This window comes from Lynx canadensis, chromosome C2 (genome assembly GCF_007474595.2).
Source record: "Lynx canadensis isolate LIC74 chromosome C2, mLynCan4.pri.v2, whole genome shotgun sequence".
In the NCBI taxonomy this organism is placed as follows: Eukaryota; Metazoa; Chordata; class Mammalia; order Carnivora; family Felidae; genus Lynx; species Lynx canadensis.
The window spans coordinates 6,841,027-6,862,711 of NC_044311.2; the positions used below are offsets into that span (position 1 = coordinate 6,841,027).

Sequence of the window (21,685 nt, forward strand, 5' to 3'; positions counted from 1 at the left end):
GTCTACCAAACACCTGGCCCACCTGGGTGGCTCAGTCGGTTGGGCGTCCGACTTCGGCTCAGGTCACAATCTCGTGGTCCATGAGTTCAAGCCCCGACTGGGCTCTGTGCTGACAGCTCAGAGCCTGGAGCCTGTTTCAGATTCTGTGTCACCCTCTCCCTCCGCCCCTTCCCTGCTCACGCTCTGTCTGTCTCTGAGAAATGAATAAACCTTAAAAAAATTTTTTTTTAAGAAAAACAACGCCTGAGCTTTGAGACTACACCTAGACTAGAGAACTAAGACCGGCATACAAGCTTAGAGAGACGGAGACACAATAAAGACCATTTAGAAGCCAAGGCTGCGGTGTCTGTGTGTCCAGGTGGCCCGACCCCCCTTGGATTTTGCCCATAGTAACTGTACCTGCCCTGTGCGGGGTCAAGGAAGCACCGTACGTTACAGTGTTTGTCTCCTCATTAAACGAAAGCACTGTGGAAGGGGACCCTTTCAGAAAGCTCAATAAACTGTGTGTTAGATTAAAGCCTCTGGCGTCTTGTGAGTTTGGCTGAGTCTGAACCTGTGACCGTCCCACGTGGCATCACAGGATGCTTCTCTCGTGTTATAGACAGGGTTATATCCCCTGTTATTTCTCTCAGTATCTACCCATCTCTCTTAAAACACTCATCATACTTTCAAAGAGTCAAACACATTTTCTCTCGTTCCCGCGAGAGGCCAGCTTCAAGAGGAATATGCTCCCTGGTTCGCACTTGGACTCTTTGGGCTTAGCACAGAGCTTGGCATGCTGCTGGCCTTTGATACTTATCTGTTACTGGGGCGCAAATTTAGCCTCTTTTGTGAGAAGGATTTGCGTATTATCTTAATTTGAAATATGCTCATCAGGGGCGCCTGGGTGGCTCGGTCGGTTGGGCGTCCGACTTCGGCTCAGGTCATGATCTCACGGCCTGTGAGTTCGAGCCCCGCGTCGGGCTCTGTGCTGACCGCTCAGAGCCCGGAGCCTGTTTCAGATTCTGTGTCTCCCTCTCTCTCTGCCCCTCCCCTGTTCACGCTCTGTCTCTCTCTGTCTCAAAAATAAATAAACGTTGAAATATGCTCATTAAATCACCCTGAATTGAATTTCTCACCACAAGAGAGCACTGAGACCCTGGAAGAAAGAAGGGTATCCCCAAAGGGCCAGAGGGCTACGAGCGGCCTGTGAACACACATAAAACCGTGTATGAAATTAGAGGCTTTGGTGATCAACACGTGAGCACCTGAGAAAGACGTTCAGATGGCCTTGCATCAGGACCACGCCATTGAAGAGAAAATAAGGATTCCATGAGGCTCTCAGTCATAACATTCTTCCTAACCTTTGAAAGTCCTGAATACTCACTCCATAAAGTCAAAATACTACATTCTCAGTAGGTTTCTTCAGCTACTAATTCAACCTAACTTTGGGGAGGAAGGGAAGCTGCTGTAAACACTTGAAAATAATTATTATATTATTTTTTTAATTATTTTACATTATTTTTTTATTATTTTTAAGCTATATGAAATTAATTGAATTATATTAAATTCATGTTTAAATGAATATATCAATTACAGTAAGTTTATTGTTTTATTATTAATTTTAAAAATAATTGATTTTATTTTTATTAATTACAGTGGTGAGTTGTTAATAACTTAATAATGTATGTCGAAACTTGCGTAGATGCGTGCAATAATCGGGACTGTTTGTCAACTGCCATCACTGCCTCCACGAGTCATTAGATGAAGACCGTTTGCAACATCACCCCAAAAGGTCCACAAGTGATCTGCTTGGGAGAAAAAAGGAGAGTGTGAACCTCTTACCTTTCACCCATCCAGCTGCCACATATTCTGAATTCAGTGGAATCTTTCTTTTCAAAGCAATGGTCTGAAAAGGGAAGAATCATAAATTCAGATTTAAAAGCAAAACCTGAAAGGAAAGACAACAGCCAGTGTGCCAGGTTTGCTTGAAACCAATGGTTTGGAATCCTCTAAAATGATCGGAGTGGGCAGCCAGAGAAGAAGCAGACAGTAAGCCCTCAGGAAGGAGCAAGAGAAAAGGAGGGAAAGGAAGAAGGAAGAAGGACGAGGAGGAAGCAGGGACACCACCATGCCCCCCTGGCCTCTCAGTGCATAAAACTGAACCGGAGACCAGGCCCTGGGGGAAGCTGGACACAGACTCAACCCACGAGAAGTTAAATAAACCAAGACAGACATGGAAACGGGGTAGCCATGTGAGATCCAGGACATGCGGAATTGCTAGAGGGTCGACCTCAGTGTGGAGAGGGTGCAGCAGAAAAAGAAGTGATATCGGGGCTCCTGGGTGCCTTACTCGGTTGAGTGTCTGACTTTGGCTCAGCTCTTGGTCTCATGGTTTGTGAGTTGAAGCCCCACAGTGGTCTCTGTGCAGACAGCTCAGAGCCTGGAGCCTGCTTCAGATTCTGTGTCTCCTCTCTCTACCCTCCCCTGCTCATGGTCAGTCTCTCTCTCTCTCTCTCTCTCCCTCCCTCCCTCCCTCCCTCTCCCTCTCCTTCTCCCTCTCTCTCTCTCTCTCTCTTTCTTAAATTAAAAAAAAAATAAATAAAGCAAAACATGACACAGGGTGGACAGATCCACAGGGGAAGGGATGGAAGCTGACACCACTTGTATGGATATGGCTTCAGGCTTTGCCTTCTCCATGGAAACCCAAAGAATGAGGCAGTTCTCTAAGAAGCACATCTGCCCATGTGAGACCCCTGGAAGGATGAAATCATCCTTCCTGCTAAGACTCTGGAACGTAGATCTGTAGATAGCATGAATGGTGAGAATAAAAGTTAACCATGCACGGACCAAGGTGTGGAAGGTAGAATATTTACCGTCAAGGTTATCCATATCCTTACAGTCCTTCCTGACACATCTCTGGTTCAGATTTTCCTTAAAGAGCTGCTGACCTACCAGGGCGAAGATGCTGAGGCAAAAGAGAGTCAGGATCATCACGTCAACAAGCTTCTTCACAGAGCGCAGCAAGGCCCCAACGATGACCTTCAGACCTGGGGAGGAAAAGGACCAGGGTGGGAAGAAGCCCCCACTCACGTCTACAGCAGACACAGGCAAAGGGCATGGAGCGAATGTCCAAGGCCTCGGGTGTCACCTGACTGCCGGCTGGGACTGTAAACTAGCCTGGCCCGGGATTCTGCTGCCACGGGTTCTGGTTCTAACTCTGCCAGAGCAAAGTTACGTGCCATTGGGTGGACGCCGGTCTAGGGCTCAGCCTCTTCCTCCCGCCCTGTGTCTGTGACGGGGTTGCTCCGCAGGGCAAGTTAGAAGACCGAACAGAAACATCCCATACAGGCAAGTTGATTACAGTTGTGCAGACAACGCACAGCTGGGGGTCACGTGCAGCATTAAGGCCACAGTGAGGCCACCCTAGAGGAGGACACAGAGCTGTATTTAACATGCAGTGGTCACTACCAACCACAAGCTCTGCAAGGTGCCGTGAGACCTCGCTAAATCAGGGGGCAGGGAGCTAGAAGGAGGAGCTCTTTCTGGACTCAGATAATGAGAATATTCTAGGGAGGGGGGAACTCAGATTACTACTTCTAATAGGGGTTTTTTGAATTCAAGAAATATTTACTAAACACCTACTGTGTCCACGGCACTCTATAGGCTGCCAAGTTACAAAATAAGGACACCATGTTTGGTACGACGGCAAATGTTTAAAATCAGCTTTCTGGGGAGGGGAGAGGGGGTGTATGTGCAGGGAAATTCCCATCTGTAGCATTCAGCCTTCCTTGTTTGCAGAATTGTGTAGCAGATCCCTCTTCTCCCTCCGTACAGCCCTCCCATCCAGCTGGTTTCAGGCTACACAGCACGACGTCCCTGGATGCGGAGCTGGAAAAGGAGGTGCACGTTCTCCTGCTGCGGAGCCAGAACAAGTCAGCCCCAGCACATGACTGAGCCAGGGGCCCCGCTGTCCACACAGGTGGAGAGAGAAACAACCAGACAGGACTTACAGTGTGTGGGATGGCACCAAGTGACAAAGTTTCCAGTGATCAGTGTAAACCACGACGGGTAGACTTGAGAACAGAAAGTGCCACCTGACAGGAGGCCAAAGCGGCAGCAAATGACTTTCCCACAAAGTGCAGTGCCGCATAAGGAGGAGGCTTCCGGCCAAGCTGGGACATTCACTGTGTCCCCAGCAGCAGCCAAACAAGTGGACGCTTCAACCTTACCTAAGCCCGACTCTCATCTATAACAACGTGTTTGAGTCTTCTCCAAAGCAAGGAAATTTGGCTGAAAGATGGCTGGAACGCCTGAATAATTTTTACAAAGTTCCTTAAAGGATCATACCTCAAGCCCTTACTTCCAGAAAGTATCCAGGGATCTCATGTGTTTCATGGGTCAAAACAGAGACTATGGTCACCCGTTTAGAGATGAAGAAGGAAACTCTACAGCTGCTAAGGGACTGCCTGATGTATATTTTACCCATAGGAAACACAAGGCACTGAGCCCCTCACTTAACTTGGGAAACCAAGGCCGACCTTGCAAAAGAGGAAGAAAAGAAGGAGAGGGGCAAATCCTACATAAACTGTCCTTGACTGCCAGTTTACCATTACGTGGCTGTTTTTCTGAGGTTTCAAAAAATAACCAACCCACTGCCTCTTTTTGAAAGGATCCAAATTGCCTAGCGTTTTGGTGGGGGAGCTAAGCATTGATAGAAGAGACTAGAAGGGAAGGGAAGAAGAAGGGGGAAGGGAAGGACTGCAGAGAGAGAAAATTTTTTGGTGAAGAGGGTTTACAGTTAATGATGACTCCATCTGGCCAGTCACTCGGGCCAAGAACCTTGACTCACTCCTCCACACCACCTGATCCTAGAGCACAACCGTCTCTCCTCTTGGATTATGACAGTGGCCTCTTGTGCCTCTGTTTGAGTTCTCTGAGAAGCAGACACTCTGGAATGAGAACTGCACGGGATGTGTTGGGTGACACGCCCGTGAAGAAAAAGGGGAAGAGAGCACAGCTGGCAGGGAGAGCCTCGGGCTGTGACACAGCGCTGACAGCTGGGAAAGGAGAGTGGGAAGGAAGCAGGAGTGGACAAGAAGAGCCGCTGTGAGAGGAGCCCCTGAACTGACGTCTCCCACTCGAGGGGGCCCGTGTCCTTCAGCAACGGGCCTGCACTAGGCCCCCTGACATGCAGGGAAAGCGTGATCTTGGCGTGGACACAGATGCAGTGGTGAATCCAGAGACGTGGCAGCTGGGATCATTATTCAGCTCTGCTGCCCGCAGCAGATCTGAGTGACACATTTCCATGGCGACCACCATGTCTCCTATCCGATTTCCCTGCTTCTGCCTTTCCTTCCCTTCATTCTATTCTCCACGCAACAGCCAGAGCAGTCCATTTAAAACCTGTCAGATTAGATGAGTGGATAAATGAGACGTGGTAAATGTAAATACACACACACACACACACACACACACACACACACATACAATGGAATATTACTCAGCCATAAAAAAGAACAAGAGTGTGCCATCTGCAACAACATGGATAGACCTAGACGCTCAGTGAAATAAGTCAGATGGAGAGAGGCAAAGACCGCATGATTTCACTGACATGTGGAATCTCAAAAACAAAATAAATGAACAAACAAAACAAAATAGAAACTCATAGATACAGAGAATCGACTGGTGGTTGCCAGAGAGGGGGAAGAAGGAGGATGGGCAGAAGAAGGGGAGTGGGAGGTACAGGCTTCCAGTTTTGTAATGAGTAATCCGTGCAGAAGAAAGGCACAAAATAGGGAACAGAGGAGCCCCCGGGTGGCTGAGTTGCTTGAGCATCTGGCTTTTGATTTTGGCTCAGGTCACGGTCTCACGGTTCATAAGATCGAGCCTCGCGTTAGGCTCTGCCCTGACAGTGGGGAGTCTGCTTGGGATTCTCTCTCTCTCTCTCTCTCTCTCTCTCTCTCTCTCTCTGCCCCTCCCCTGCTTGCACTCTCTCTCCCTCTCAAAACAAATAAACATTTAAAGAAAAGAATAAGGAATATAGTCAATGGTATTGTAAGAGTGCTGTATGGCGACAGATCGTAGCTACGCTTGTGGTGAGCACAGCATAGTTTATAGAGCTGTTGAATCACTATATCGTGCACCTGAAACGAACATATCATGGTGTGTTGGCCAACTTCCATAAAAACAAAACAAAACAAAACAAAAGCCTTGTCAGGTCATGTGACTCCTCTGCCCAAAGCTCTCCCATTTATCTCACAGCAAAGCCCAAGTCCTCCTAGTGCTTACATACCTCCCCCCCTTCACTAGGGTGGTCCACCTCCACCACCTGGCCCCTCACTCTGTCTGCTCGGCGCATCTGTATCCTTTCTATTCCTCAGTCTCAGCACTCCTAGCTCTTGCCTGTGCTCAGGACACTCCTTCCCATACACCCGCTTGTGGGACTCTCTCTCGCTGCCTTCAAATCCACTCCCGTACGCCCTCCCCAATGACACCTAGCCTGATCACTTTATTGAAAACCGCATCCTGTTTCCCTGAACCCACGGCTTCCAGTAGCCCTCCTGTTGTTTACTTTTCCTTTTTATTTTTCCATGGCACATAGCACTTTCTAACAGGGCAGGTAATTACCTATTTATTATAGTTATTGCTCAGTATCTGTCTCCCTATTCCCACTCAGAATGTAGACTCCCTGAGGGCAGGGACCTCTGTGTGTTCACTCACTGATATACCCCAAGTAGTTAGCACAGTGTCTAGACATATGAGGTGCTCAAAGACACATTTGTTGAATGATCAAATAAATGAAGAAAGCAGAATTTGTTTGGTTTTGGTTTATACGTCACCTTGAGAAACGTTTAACATACAAGAACATTCCTCCCACTAAAAGGCAATGCTGAAAGTCAGACTGACTTACCTGAAACCACCGAAATTGCTTTCAAAGCTCTGAACACCCGGAAGGTACGTAGGGACGACAGACTGATGCCACTGGCCCTGATACTTGGTGAGTATGATACAAACCTAGAAGACAAAGCACAGGGAAAGCCGGGGCCTACTCAGTCCTGCAGCTGCACTGTGTATCTCCACACAGGCCACAAATAAACATGGCCTCAGCTCTCTGTCCACCAAGGTGAAATCTGGGGCCTCACCTTCTTGGCCCCACCTTCATCTCGGGGTCTGTAGTATCATTCTCCATAGCTGTGGGCCACAGATTGCACGGGAGGCTGTTCTCAGCTAATTTTTATATTTGGACATAGATTAAGATCCCTTGGAATAGTCCATGCAGTTGTGGCTACAGCTATCGATAAGAGAAATCAATCAAAACATGTATTGACTGACTACCGGGTTCCAGGCCCAGTGCATTTACGTAAGGTCTCACTACGTGGCCAAGCCCAGAAGGAACCCAGGCAATCTGACTCTTGAGCTCTCACCACTGCACTACGCCGCCTTTCAATAGCCAAGATCATCCAACCGTGGAATTTCAAATGTAAAACTTGGGAATTAATAGCATCTACCTCAAAGGGCTTTTGCAGATACTAAACAGGAAAGCATAAGCAAAGTGCTTAAGACGATGGCTGGCACAAATTAAGTAATGTTAGGTTACTATCATTGTGCCAGTGATGGGCCATTGCTTTTCTTGTTCTTCATTTTGCCGACCCTGTGTCATCATTCAGATGCCAAACTGATGCCCTTTCCTCCGGGAAGAACTTCAATCCTCACCTCATGTCATATACAATATACACACAATAATTAACTCACACAATAATTAACTCAAAAGGGGCCATGGACTTAAACATAAAGGCCAAGTCTAGAAAACTTCTAGAGGAAAATGAGGAAAACTCCTTGAGAGCTTGCAGTAGCCAAAGATTTTCCAGATTCCGTGGTTCCTCCTACACGTTCTGACAGCCCGATACATGCCCAGCTCCTGTCCCAGCACTCACCCTACCAGATTGCAATGGTTGTTAATTTTCCCTCTTCCCATCTGGACTGTGAGCTTCAAGAGGGTGAGAACCATGTCTGTTTGTTTTGTTTTGTTTTCATTATCACAACCCTTGTATCTTGCACAGAACTTGGCCCATCATAGGCCACTGTTTGGGGAGTGAATGGCTGGAGGAAGGAGAGCATGAATGTGGCCTAGAAATGGATTCACGTGTGGAGGCCTCTGGCCAATTGGCTGCATGATGCCGTTCAGGGCCAACCCACGCTGCACTCAGAGCTCTAGGCATTATTAGGACATGCTTAGCTGCTCACATGGACCCACAGAGACCCCTGGTGGAAGCCAAGGAGCTTCTTTCCCACCCCGAGTCTCCTCAATAAACATCTTTGACATTCTTACGCTGTTGCAATGACAATGGAGTCCAGCCAGTTCCATGGATCTCGAAGAAAAGAAAACTCATCCAGAACAAAACCTCTTGCCAATATTTTTATCAAAGCTTCAAAAATATAAATCCCAGTGAAGACATACCTGCAAAGTAAATCATTCAGAACAAGAAGGAATATGGTAAGTGATGCGAAAAGCAGAGAGGCCATCTGTCTTATCTGGCTTTTATGTGGTTTTTTTTACATTTCAGTGTGACGTTTAACATTCTGATTTTCAGTAAACCCGAGTTCAGAGTGGCAAGCATCGTAAGCAAGTTCTAGTAGTCAGAATTTCTAAGCAACAGGCCCACAGATAAAGTCGTAAGCTGCTGTTCAGTGCTTAGTTCCATGGCCACATTCTTGAGAGTTGTTTTAGCAACCTGGGGCCTTGGGACGGGCGCTGTCACTGCTATTTTGTCATCACTATTCTAGAATTGTCACTTTGATGTACAGAAGGGGATGATGGCAAAGAAACAAGGAGAATAAACGAAAAGGTTAAGAGCTGGATCTTTCCATAGCCCATGTTCGTGGATCGGAAGACTTAATACGGTTAAGATGTTTGTACCACTCAAAGTGGTCTACAGATTCAGTACAATCTCTATCGAAATCCCAATGACATTCTTGGCAAACATAAAAACATCCATCCTGGAATTCATGTTTCGGGACCCCAAATTTCAAGGGACCTTGAAAAGCCAAAATGATCTTGAAAAACTTGGAGGTCTCAGATTTTCTTATATCAAAACCTATCACAAAGCTAAACTAATCAAAACAGTGCGGTACCTGTATAAACACAGACATATAGAACACTGGAATAGAACAGAGAGCCCAGAAATAAGCCCTAACATATATGGTCATATGATTTTCCACAAAGATGCCAAGACTATTCCATGGAAAAAGGACAGCCTTTCAGCAAATAACGCTGGGAAAGCTCAGTACCCACATGCAAAAAAATGAAGTTGGACCCCTACCTTACGCCATGTATAAAAATTAACTCAAAATATCTAAATATCTAAGTGCAAGGGCAGAAACTATAAAACTTCAAGAAGAAAATATTTGTAAATCATATTACTGATGAGAGGTTAATATCTAGAAGATACAAAGAACTCCCACAACTTAACAACCAAAAAAATCACACCATACACAAAAACAAACTTGAAATGTCTTAAAGATTTAAAGGCAAGAACCAAACCATAAAATTCCTAGATAAAAACTTGGGCGGTAAGCTTTCTGACACTGGTCTCAGGAATATTTTTTTGGTTCTGTCTCCCCAGACAAGGATAACAAAAGCAAAAATAAACAAACGGAGCTGCATCAAAGTAAAAAGCTTTTGCACAGCCAAGGAAACATCAACAAAATGAAAAGGTAACCTACTAAATGGGAGAAGATTTGCAAATGATATATCACATGGGGGTTAACATCCAAAATATATTAAAAAAAAAAAAAACAAACTCATACAGCTCAGTATCAAGTGAACAAATAATCTGATTAAAAATGGGCAGAAGGCCTGAACAGACACACAGATTGCCAACAGGAATGTGAAAAGACATTCAACATCACTAATCATGAAGAAAATGCAAATCAGGACCACAGTGAGATATTACCTCACACCTGTCGCATGAATATTATCAAAAAGCCAAGAAACAAGTGCTGGCAGGGATGCAGCAAAGGGAACCCTTGTGCACTGTTAATGGGAATGGAAATTGGTGCGGCCACTGTGGAAAACAATATGGAGGTTCCTTCAAAAATTAAAAATGGAAGTACCATATGATCCAGCAATTCCACTTCTGAGTGTTTATCCAAGGAAAGTGAAAACACGAATTTGAAAAGGTACACATACTGCCATGTTCATTGTAACATTACTTACAATAGCCAACATATGGAAGGAATCTAAGTATCCATCAATGGATAAATGGGTAAAGAAAATGTGGTGTATGTACACAATGGAATATTATTCCACCCTAAAAAAGAATGAAATCTTGCCCTTCATGAAAACAAAGATAGACTAGAGGGTATCATGCTAAGTAAAATCAGACACAGAAAGACGGATACTGTATGATTTCCCTTCTATGTAGAAACTAAAGAGCGAAACAAAACAAAACAGACTTCTAGACACGGAGAGCAAACTGATGGTTGCCAGAGGGGAGGGGGTTGGGAGATGGATGAAATAGGTGAAGGGGATTAAGAGGTACAATCTTTCAGTTATAAAATAAATAAGACATGAGGATGTAATGTACACCATGGGGACTACAGTCAGTAACACTGTAAAACTTTGTATGGTGACTAGACTTATGGTGATCATTCCATAATGTATATAAACTTTGAATCACTATACACATGGAACTAATACAGTATTGATGTCATTACATCTCCATAAGAAGATTTTAATTAAAAAACTAAATTTAAAAAGAAACAGCACAAATCAAGTAACCTAATTTAAAAATGGCTAAATGACTTGAATTAGACGTTTCTCCAAAGATGACATCCAGATGGCCAACCAAGCACACGACAAGATGCTCAATACCACTAATCATCAGGGAAATGCACACCAAAACCACAGTGAAATATCACCTCATACCCATTAGGATGGCTGCTTTCAAAAAAAAAAAAAAAAGCCTCAGAACATAACAAGTGTTGGTAAGGATGCAGAAAAACAGAAAGTCTCGTGCAGTACTGTAAAATGATGCAAACAGCCACGGAGAACACTACGAAGGCTCTTCAAAAGAATTAAAAATAGAATTACCACGTGATCCAGCAATCCCACTTGTGGGCATGCACACAGAAGAACTGAAGCAAGATTTCAAAGAAATAATTGTGCATGCACGTTCACAGCAGCATTAGTCACAATAGCCGAGAGTTGGAAACAATCCTTAATGTCCACTGATGGATCAACAGATCAATGGGGTACATACCAAAAAATATTATTCAGCCTTAAAAAGGAAGGAAACCCTGACCCAGGCTACAACGTGGATGAACCTTGAAGTCATTCTGCTAAGGGAAATAAACCAGGTGCAAAAAGATAAATACTGTATTATTCCACGTAAGTGAGGCGCCTAGAGCAGTCAAATACATAGCAACCAAAGGTAGAATGGTGGTTGCCAGGGACTGGAGGGGAGTTAGTGTTTAATAGGCACAGAGTTTCAGTTTTGCAAAATGAAAAGAGTTCTGGAGCCGGATGGTGATAATTGGTTGCACAACTATGTGACTGTGCTTAATACCACTCAAAAGTGGTTAACGTGGTACATTTTATGTAATGTGTATTTTACCACAATTAAAACAGTCTGTCAAAAATGCTGGGTCTGTCCGTGTGCACGTGGGCACACGCACACAAACGGGTTCCACTTTGGGGACAGAAACAATCAATTCAAACAAGCTGTTGGTTCACAGTAAAAGAAATGGACCTTTTCTGGTAGAACATCCAACCACTGTCAGCCCACAAAGCTAAAGAGCTAAGATCTTGGAAACTTGAAAAATCCAAAGTAGCCAAATCCAAGGGCTGAAATGGTTATGAGCTGCTCTCTGCTTCAGCCTTTTTTTTTTTCTAAGCTGATCACCTTTTAGGTGACAAAAGAACACAGCAGATTAATTCATGTCTGCCCTGAAATACTGTTTTAAAAAACCAGGCATAATTTACAAAGTTAAGGGTATTTTGGGAAAAGCTGTAATTGCAGATTTGTGGGATTTTGCAAATCTCCATCTAGGTCTCAGGCAAATGAGACAGCAGCCCTTGACTGCCATTTCTACCTAACCACCTGGTCTCCCACCTCCCACTCCCAGCCGAAGCCTGGCCAATAGAGGGACAGGCAGACCAACCATGATATCTGATATGGAGTACAGCCATGCCCACCACAAGGAACAGGGCTTGGGAGCTCCGTGACAGAGAGATCCCAACCCACCAGGCAAATGAGGCCCTCTGGAGCGTGTCACTGTCAGTTCAAGCATGGTTAGGGTATCCAATCAGGGCCACGGGTGGTGTCCAGGTAGGTTAAGAGAACACCATCGCCTGATCCTAGGGCACTTTGGCATTCATTCTCTGAGAGCTATAGACCTGGAATCAATTTCCCATTTAAAAGTTTTCTAACCAAAGGACACTGACAAAATTAGAGAAACTCTCCCCCCATGGGCCTAATAACTCAGTCACATGCCTTCTTTTGTAAAAACATTTTCAACCTCCTCCTCCCACCCTCACTTTTATGCATCCATTGTCAGTACAAATGCCACCAGGAGACAGCAGCAGCTTCCCTACAGCCTAGACAAGGGTTTTTTCATATCTTTGCCTTATGGGTCTTTTAGTAGCCTAGACAAGGGTTTTTTCATATCTTTGCCTTATGGGTCTTTTAGTAGTGAAAATGACCTTTGAGCAGATTAGCATCCAATTGGGCCACTGCTTTCCATTAATAGGAAAAAGAAGACTCATTGCATCTCGCTAGAAGAGCCGAGCAGGCTCAGCTACACTTTGACTACAAAGGCTTCCAGAGACACTGCAGTAAATAATGAGCAACTCCTCCACTCTCAATTAGCTCCTCACATGGAATAGCCAACTATCTAAATGGGAGACCATTTTCCCCAGTGATATTGCCCAGGATCACTTCTATTCTCAGCAGTATCCGTGCCCCTTGCTTCAAGGCATAGCCCCAAGCTCACTGTCCTTAACTAGACCCAAGTCCCACTTAAGGACAGAGAAGGAGCAATCACTAAAAAGTAATGCAAAGAAGTAAATCTAAAAGAAAAACAGTAGAGATTTAAAATGAAATACTAAATATACCTGATTAACAAAAAAGAAGGTAGGAATGGAAGAACAATAGAAGAGGAAAGGAACAAAAAACAGATGAGAGCAACAGAAAACCAATAGAAAAACAGCAGACCTGAATTTAAGCATATTCATAATTACATTAAATGCAAATGAAATAAATATACCATCAAAAGGCAGAGATTAGAAAATAGACTGCATAAAAAACAAAAACCAACTATGTGCTCTTTACAAGAGATACACTATAAATACAAAAACACACAAGGGTTGAGAGTAAAAGGATGGAAAAAGATATACCATGCAAACAATGAGCCTAAGAAAACTGGAGTAGCTGTATTAACCTCAGACAAAACAAATACTAAAAGGAATATTACTAAAGATAAAGAAGGGCATTTCATGCTGATAAAAGAATGCATACATCAGAAAGATATAATAACCATAAATCTGTATGTGCCTAATAACAGTGCTGCAAAAATATATAAAGCAAAATTTGCTAAAAATGAAGGGATAATAGACAAACTCACAATCATAGATGGAGATTTCAAGCCTCTCCTCAGTAATTCATAGAAGTACTAATTGAAATGGCAAAAGGATAAATATATAAATGCCACTATCAACCACCTTAACCTAATAAGACTATTTACAATCATATCAAACTGCAGAATCCACATTTTTTCATGTACACATGAAACATTCCCCATAGAGCCATAAAATAAGTTTCTCCTAATTTCAAAAGATTGAAAACTTACAGAGTATATTCTTTCCATAGAATTAAATTGGAAATCATTAACAATAAGGCAACTAGAAAAATATAAAATATTTGGAAAAAAACACACTTCTAAATAACACATGAGACAAAGAAGTAATTATAAGAAGAAGTAGGGAATGTTTACCCAAAAGGTAATAAAAACACAACATATCAAAATATGTGGGATGAAGCTTTCTTTAGCAGTGCATAGTGGAAATTTATAGCTTTATACAATTGTACAAGAAAAGAAGAATGGTCTAAAACCAACTATTTAAGTTTCTACCTTAAGAAGCTAGAAATAGAAGAGCAAATTAAGGATGAAATTAATAAAGACTTTGAAACCTTCATATATTGCAGGAATGTAAAACAGTCCAGCCACTTTGGAGAAGTTTGGCCATTTCTTACAAAGTTACTCACTCATATACTTCACATATGTCACAGCAATTCCACTCCTACGTATTTATCCAAGGGAAATGCAAACATATATCTACAAAAAGACTTTTACTTACCTACTTAATTAATTCAATTTTTAGAGAGAGAAAAAGAAAGAGCATGAGCAGGGTAAAGGGCAGAGGAAGAGACAGCATCTTAAGCAGGTTCCTCACCCAGCACAGAGCCCAACATGGGGCTCTGTCTCACGACCCTGGGATCATGACCTGACCCCAGATCAAGAGTCAGATGCTCAACCGACTGAGCCACCCAGGTGATCCCCACAAACAGACTTTTATACAGAAATGTTCTTAGCAGCTTTATTCATAATGGCCCCAAACTAGAAACAACCCACATGTCCATCAACAGGTGAATGGGAAAACAAATTGTGATATGCTCATACAAAGGAATACAACTCAACACCAAGGAGGGGGAAAGCTAGTGATACAAACAACAGCACGGGTGCATCTCAAAACATGCTAAGTGGAAGAAGCCAGATAGGAAAGTATGGTATCATATACATTATATGAGTCCATTTATATTAAATTCTAGAAAAGGCAACACTTCTGTCTAGAGTGACAGAAGGCAGATCAGTATTTGTCTGGGGTTGCAAGTGGGGGTCAAGGGATTGACTGCCAAGTGGAAATTTTAGAGTGTCTGGAATGTTCTGTACGTTCTGCATGTTGACCGTGATGGTTTCTATCACACAGTTAAGTTAAATATGGGATAAAAATATGTGAATAAAATAAGTGATTTCTTATTATTCTCTCAATTATTCAATATATTCCTGAAAGACTAAAGCAGCAAATATGTTAAATTAGAAAAACTAGGACAACATTCTCTTTGATAAGAGAATACTTATCAAAATATAGAACTTTCTAAGTTGAAAAATTAACTTGCATTACTGAGTAGCCAACTAAAAATTACAAAAAGTTAGTATTTTAATTATAGGAAGAACTCACTCAAACTCACCAGGGAAAAAGCAAAAATGATACATGGGAAATGGAAATATTGTTAACTCTATAAATTAACAACTATCCCAAACCTTTTGGAAAACATTTTGTCCCCATATGTTTTTCAAGCATTGAAATGTACTTTTGATCTAGTAAACCCATTTCTAAGACTCTACCCTAAGAAAAGTAATCATTTTTGAAAAGTAGCTTTATGCAAAAAAGATGCTTGTTGCAGTGATATTTATAGGAGTAAGATACTAGAACGGTTAAGTAAATTATGGTTTATTCACCTGATAGAATGTTATATTACCATAAAAGCAGATTCCTATAAAGCCTCTACAAACACAAAGAAAACCTCTTAAAAGCTAGACATAAAAGTTGTAAGTGTGCTGCTTATTATTTTTGAGGTCTTTAAAAATAATTGTTAAAAATATGTGTACCAAACTAAAAGGGACCCTTCCGACATTTGCACTGGGAAGTTGGGATCATGGGTGACTTTGTCTTTCTCTGTATAGCTGAACTCTGATCTAATCACAGGTCGTTTAGGCGTATTTGTTCCAAACCTTAGGTTGGATGAGCGCAGGACAAACACTTACTCGGCATTGTCGGTATATATGTTGCTGTTGTCCTTCCCACAGGCGGTGGCCATGAACACGCAGTTGATGATGACGGTGCAGATGATGAACATGCTGAACAATGTAACCGCTGTCTGTTAAGGCAGGTACACTTCAGGGTGGCCCGGGTCATCCGTCACAGTGGAGGCTGCGGGCATACCTCCAGGCCCCATTGGCCGCAGGTGCAACCTGTCTGCGGACGGTGCGTGTTGGCGGGCGACCGCCCACACCTGTCCCCTCCCCTGAAGAACTGTCCTCAGCCAAAAGGCAGCCCCTTCACCTGGAGGGCTACAACTCCCTCCCTCATGTCTGACTGACTGAGACGTAGAGAAAAGCTGGCCCTCGCTTCCAGGTGGGCTTCCTCTGCGACGTAATCGGTGCTCTAGAGCTCCTGGTGGACTCCAGCTGATGTGGGCTCAGCTGAGACCCCATCCTTGTTTGCTCCTCTTTCTCTCCATCCTGCTTCCCTCTTTCCTTCTCCAGAGGGCAACTCCTCTACTAAGTCATCATTTAGTATTAAATAATTAAATAATAAAGATGGGGGGGGGGGGCGCCTGGGTGGCTCAGTCGGTTCGGCGTCCGACTTCGGCTCCGGTCATGATCTCGCGGCTCGTGGGTTCCAGCCCCACGTCGGGCTCTGTGCTGACAGCTCGGGGCCTGGAGCCTGCTTCGGATTCTGGGTCTCCCCCTCTCTCTGCCCTTCCCCTGCTCATGCTCTGTCTCTCTCTGTCTCTCGATAATAAATAAACATTAAAAAATTTTAAAAATAATAATACTATTAAAGATGGGGATTAAATAAGAATCCCCATCTCAGATTCTGCTTCTAGGGAAGCCAACCTGAACAGTTATTCCTTCCCATCCCCCCAGTACTTCAATACATGTACCAGTCCATGTCTTTCTGACCTCCCCCAGTCTAAAACTGCCTGGCATCTTCCACCACCCCCTGCACACAGCAGGAATGCTCAATAATCCCCTCCTATCTTTATCCTTAAGACTGAGGTTGCAAACTCAAAGCCTTAAGAGTCTCGGGAGTCCTTTAAATGGGTAAAATGGGCCACAGAGAGGGGTGGAGAGGTGGTGAAGCAGAGCTTGCATGGCCCCTCTAAAACAGGCAGTGGTTCCTCACTACACCGATTTTTGCCAGCTAGGACTATAGGCTGAGCCTTGAGAGAGGTTCCGTTTTTCAAAAGAAGCCAGAGATATGGACTTCCCACATTACAGAATGTTTCCATAAAGCTTTAAATTCTGTCTAGGTCCGGGGCGCCTGGGTGGCTCAGTCGGTTAAGCGTCCGACTTCAGCTCAGGTCATGATCTCACAGTCCGTGAGTTCGAGCCCCGCGTCCGGCTCTGGGCTGATGGCTCAGAGCCTGGAGCCTGCTTCCGATTCTGTGTCTCCCTCTCTCTCTGCCCCTCCCCCGTTCATGCTCTCTCTCTGTCTCAAAAATAAATAAAACGTTAAAAAAAAAAATTAAAAAAAAAAAATTCTGTCTAGGTCCAACACAACACCGTTAGCAGGTAAATACAGAGACAGGTAGATGGTTTGCCACCTTTGTCTGGGCCCCAACCTAGATGTTCCTTTCTCCGGGAAGTCCCCCTGGATGCCTCCAAAGCACAGCGGTGCCTCTCCACACTACCGCTCCCAAACTGCCCGATCCACTGAAGAAATTGCCCGCCTTTTGGCCCGTCTCCTTCTGAGGCCACAGGATCCCAGGGCAGGGCCAAGCCTTGTTCACACGCAGTAAAAGCACAGCCCCCGCCATGCAGCCGCAGGCACTCTGCCATTATTGGTTCCAAGAATCAGCTACTTCCCCTCAGTCTGGGGCTCTGGCACTTTTCACATGACCTGGACTTGGAGGAAGATGCAACGAAAGGATATGAATGGACTGAGATCCTAATGGCTAAACTTCGGATTGGATTGAAAGGCCCAAATATGAACAAGGCACGATTGGCACTGAAGCGATAGATGGTCCTCTTTTTGTTCAACACCATAAACGTCTGCGAAGACAAGCAAACAAATGCCACAAGAATTACATGCAGTGACGGAACAACATTTATCGCGAGTTAGTTCATTCAGAGGAAATTCAGTGGGACCGCGGACTGAGGCGTGGCTTGGCTTATCATGATCATGACAGTTTCTGATTGGGCTACTGTCACTCTGTAGCCTGAGGCACTTTCCAACCGGCCCACGCTGTGACCCTGGACACCAGCAAAACCCTTCGTCTTGTGTCTCCGTCTAGAGAGATAAGAACTAGGAGGGAACTTGAAGAGATGGGGAGTAGTATTGAACATTCACATTCAGCAGATTATTTTAAATTATTTTGATTACGAATAAGAGCTTCGTGACAAAGGTTAGAACAGTCAGGGACCCGGGGAGTCTGTGTTGCTGTACCTGAGCAGTTCTACGCGAGATAGTCTGCCGATCAATTCCAACCCCGAGGATCTTCAACAGAAAAAGTCATCAAGCTTCCCAGACTTGCTCTCCCATTCTCCCCACTGACGTGTGAGCAAATCTGCCTCCGGTTCCCAACCGGTGGGGGAGGCCCTACAGAAGGCGTCTGGAAATACATGTGGGTGTTTTTGGCTGTCTGTCACAACGACTGGAGGCTCTACTGGTCTTTAGTGGGTAAGTCTAGGGATGCCGAACCCCGGACAGATCTGCTAAGTGGTACACTGTCCCATCCAAAATGCCCACTGGGCTCCACTGAAGACAACACCAGACGTGTGCCCAATTCTTCCTGGGAGCTAGGAATGAGGCAGTGCCTGCAGAAGAACCCATCACTCACAGGGTCTCACATCAACCCCCCGAAACCTCCTTCTTTCCATTTAGCTATAATCTGGCTGTCCCCTTACATGTCCCCAAGGCTGTTTGTTACAAAAGCCTTCACAGAATGAGAGTCATTCCTGTTTCCCCATGTCTCTGCTCCTTTCAGATCTGCAAAAGTACTACTTGGCATGTAATCCAGCATGTTCTTATACAGGAAAGACAGGCCTTGTCGCCAAGGCCCAATATAGCAGGGTGGGTGCTGCCTTGGCTGAGGTACCAGAACTTCAGCCACTGCCAACCATCAACCTCCCTTTGCTGAGTTGCTGGAACTTACTTGTCTGCTGGCCATCTGGCGGCAGGGAAAAATGGGGCAGGATATTTTCTGTTGCCTCCATAACAAAAGGAAATGGGCCACAGGCTTCTTTGAAAGCTATGAGCTCAGGAGCCCAAGACCCACTTTAGGGATTCTGGGCCCTTCCTTCGGCTAGAAAGACAATTTTAGGGCAGAGAGCAAACCCCTCCTTGAGGCAGGTCACCCCAGATTAATAGGTGGCATGATACGGCTCTGTCTCTGTGCCCCTTGATATTTTATTAATGCCATCTCTCACTGCTTTAAATATTTCAGCTAATGGTGTATTTAACTATACTCACCAGGGTTTAAATTATTAAAATGATAGGGACCTGCTCCTTCTGTCTTCTTGCTGACATATCTCCACCCCTTTCTCTGTAGCTCTTCAAAATGGAAGCTTCAAAAGACAGGAAGTGGCCTTAGACTATCGAAAGAGCCCTTGGGTTTAGGGCCCAGCTTCATCCCTTACTGGTTGCTTGACCCGTCATAATCCTCTTCCCCATCCAGTCTTTGGATTCTCATTTATGAGGCGGAGAGCTAACTATCACATATACCTCACATGACTGCTGAGAGTACCAGCCATGCGGGGTCATGGGTGTGCAGAGCTCTAAAAAAGTATCGTGTCTTCTAATTTAAAGGGAGGGCCCAAGCTGAGAAGAGATAGATAGTCCTAGAACATTCAGCCAGGCTGGAACAGAACCTGTCCTCCCAGGACTGTCTGCAGCACACCAAGCTGCCACCTGCTCCAGCCTTGAAGCAGAAGACCTCCAGAAATCAATTCGCATTTAACAACTCTGCCTCCAAGAAGCCCCTGGGATTCTGGGGCATAAGAAGAAGGAGAAATATTGGGGTGTTTTCGTTCCTTCATCTCTCTTCTTCTTTCTTGTCTTTCCCACTCACACCCCACTTTCCTCTACACACACAGTTCCCATTTGGTCTGGTAACCCTAAGTCTGTCCCAATGCAAGGTGACATACCAGGCAATATTTCTCTGGAGAGATCAATTTCTCATGGTGGCCAGCAGAGAATGGTCTCAGCATCTCATATTTCTAGGACTTCTACCCGAACTTCCTTCCTCTCTGCCCTCAGTCTGGTGAGGTGGGTTTTCCATTCGCTGCTGGATCACACAATGGGATTATTATGGCAAGGTCTTCCGAGCTTTTCCGGATGGTCTGCAGAGGACAGTCCTCACTGTCCCAGGCTTCCAAGCAGCCATCAGAGGAGCCCAGAGCTCACATTTCCTCACTTAGGAGCCCCTTTAAAGAACTTTTACTAGAATTTCCCTGCAACAACTATATTCAGGTAGGTTAAATAGCAAGCCTATCACATATCGGCATGGGATTTATGCAAAATCTCCACCTGCCCACTTGATTACCACATTCTTGAACATCACTTACTGAACTTCTATTATGCACCATGTTGGTGTATGGCTCCAACCTCCAGAATTCTCATTTAATAGCCTAAAAAGCCTATAGCTGGGGAGTTTTTCAAGGAAAACTCATTACTGAATTGGACGTTCCTGGACAGCGATATTCATCTCTCATATCAGTATAATGCTTTACAGTTGATAAGTGCTTCCATGGCCTGTCCATGTTGTAGGAAGCATGCTTTAGTCCCATTTTACAGATTAGGAGAATGAGGATTGGGGGTTCACCCAAAGTCAAAAAGCCAGTCACTTAAATGGCCTACACCTAATTTTTGTGACTGTTATTCCAGTCCTCTTTCCTGACACCATTTATGTTTTCTGTTTTTCTTCTAACCTTCCTGCCGCCCCCTGGACCTTCTCTTCTTCGCCAAGACACGCATTACAGAGAGAAGATGAAGACTGAAAGAGGGTCTCAGGACTATGGAGGCAATGACAAGTGGTGACAGCAAAGGAGGACAGACACCCCTGCAAACCCCAAGATCAATGTTCGGAGGTTCTTGTAACACCAGCCATAACTGCATGGCCGGAACACCCCAGAACCCCATCCGACTACCTTATGATTTCTGTAGAACGGGTCCAAGTCTTCCAGGGGCCTTGCTATCAGCTCACGGGGAATGTTGCCATAGAGTTTGGGCAACTTCCTGGAGACCTTTAGGTCAAGCTGAGGCCGAGGCTGGGGTTCTGCTGGTGTCTGGTCTTTGCGCTTCTTTTTCTCCTTTTGGATGGCAATCCGCTTCTCAATTGTAGCCAGGGTGTCCGAAGTGAAGGGACGGAAATTTCGTTCATCTGGAAAGATCACCGGGTAGCACCTGTCATCCATTTTCATCCTCGGGACAGAGATAAGCAGCAGATCCTCAGAGAGCTCTGGAAGATAGAAATCACACAGCCTGCCCTGGAATTCTGCTCCTTAGGGGTGATGTCATGGGGAGCTATAAGATTGGGTGAGGTGAGGGGGCTTGGGAGCTCACTGATTGCGGGGCAGGCCAGCAGAGGTGACCACCATTGTGGATACAGCAGGAATTCTGGGCGCAGGGAAGACCAAAGCAGGCCATCATTCTTGGAGGACCTAGATATAAGTGGAAAGTTAAGTTCAGGAACAGTGGGCAGAAGAAGCCCAGTCTCTAAAATTGAGACCCAAGCATTGAGCAACACAGTAAGACTGAACCAGCTAAACTACTGAAATGGGGCCTGCAGATGGTGACTAAGTGGCCATAGTGTGAACAGGAGAGGAAAAAATAGGGAATCAAGTGGGACATAAGTATGGGCTGCAAAATCAAAACTATTAAGTGCACACATCTTCTCACATTTGGTCAGCAAAGTTC

At 44.7% G+C, this 21,685-nt stretch overlaps 1 protein-coding gene across 1 annotated transcript in view; it reads right to left on the reverse strand.

Moving 5' to 3' along the window:
- The window catches only part of SCN11A (sodium voltage-gated channel alpha subunit 11), an 84,804-nt gene extending 63,583 nt beyond the window's left edge, over positions 1 to 21,221 (reverse strand). Inside the window, exons 1-7 of the mRNA XM_032594643.1 lie at positions 20,917 to 21,221; positions 17,702 to 17,820; positions 15,808 to 15,909; positions 8,312 to 8,440; positions 6,893 to 6,996; positions 2,856 to 3,029; positions 1,825 to 1,888 (exon numbers count right to left, since the gene is read on the reverse strand). Of these exons, the coding sequence (XP_032450534.1) occupies positions 1,825 to 1,888; positions 2,856 to 3,029; positions 6,893 to 6,996; positions 8,312 to 8,440; positions 15,808 to 15,909; positions 17,702 to 17,820; positions 20,917 to 21,189 (965 nt within the window). The 5' untranslated portion in view covers positions 21,190 to 21,221. The remainder of the gene's footprint in view (positions 1 to 1,824; positions 1,889 to 2,855; positions 3,030 to 6,892; positions 6,997 to 8,311; positions 8,441 to 15,807; positions 15,910 to 17,701; positions 17,821 to 20,916) is intronic.
- Between the last annotated feature and the right edge of the window lie 464 nt (positions 21,222 to 21,685).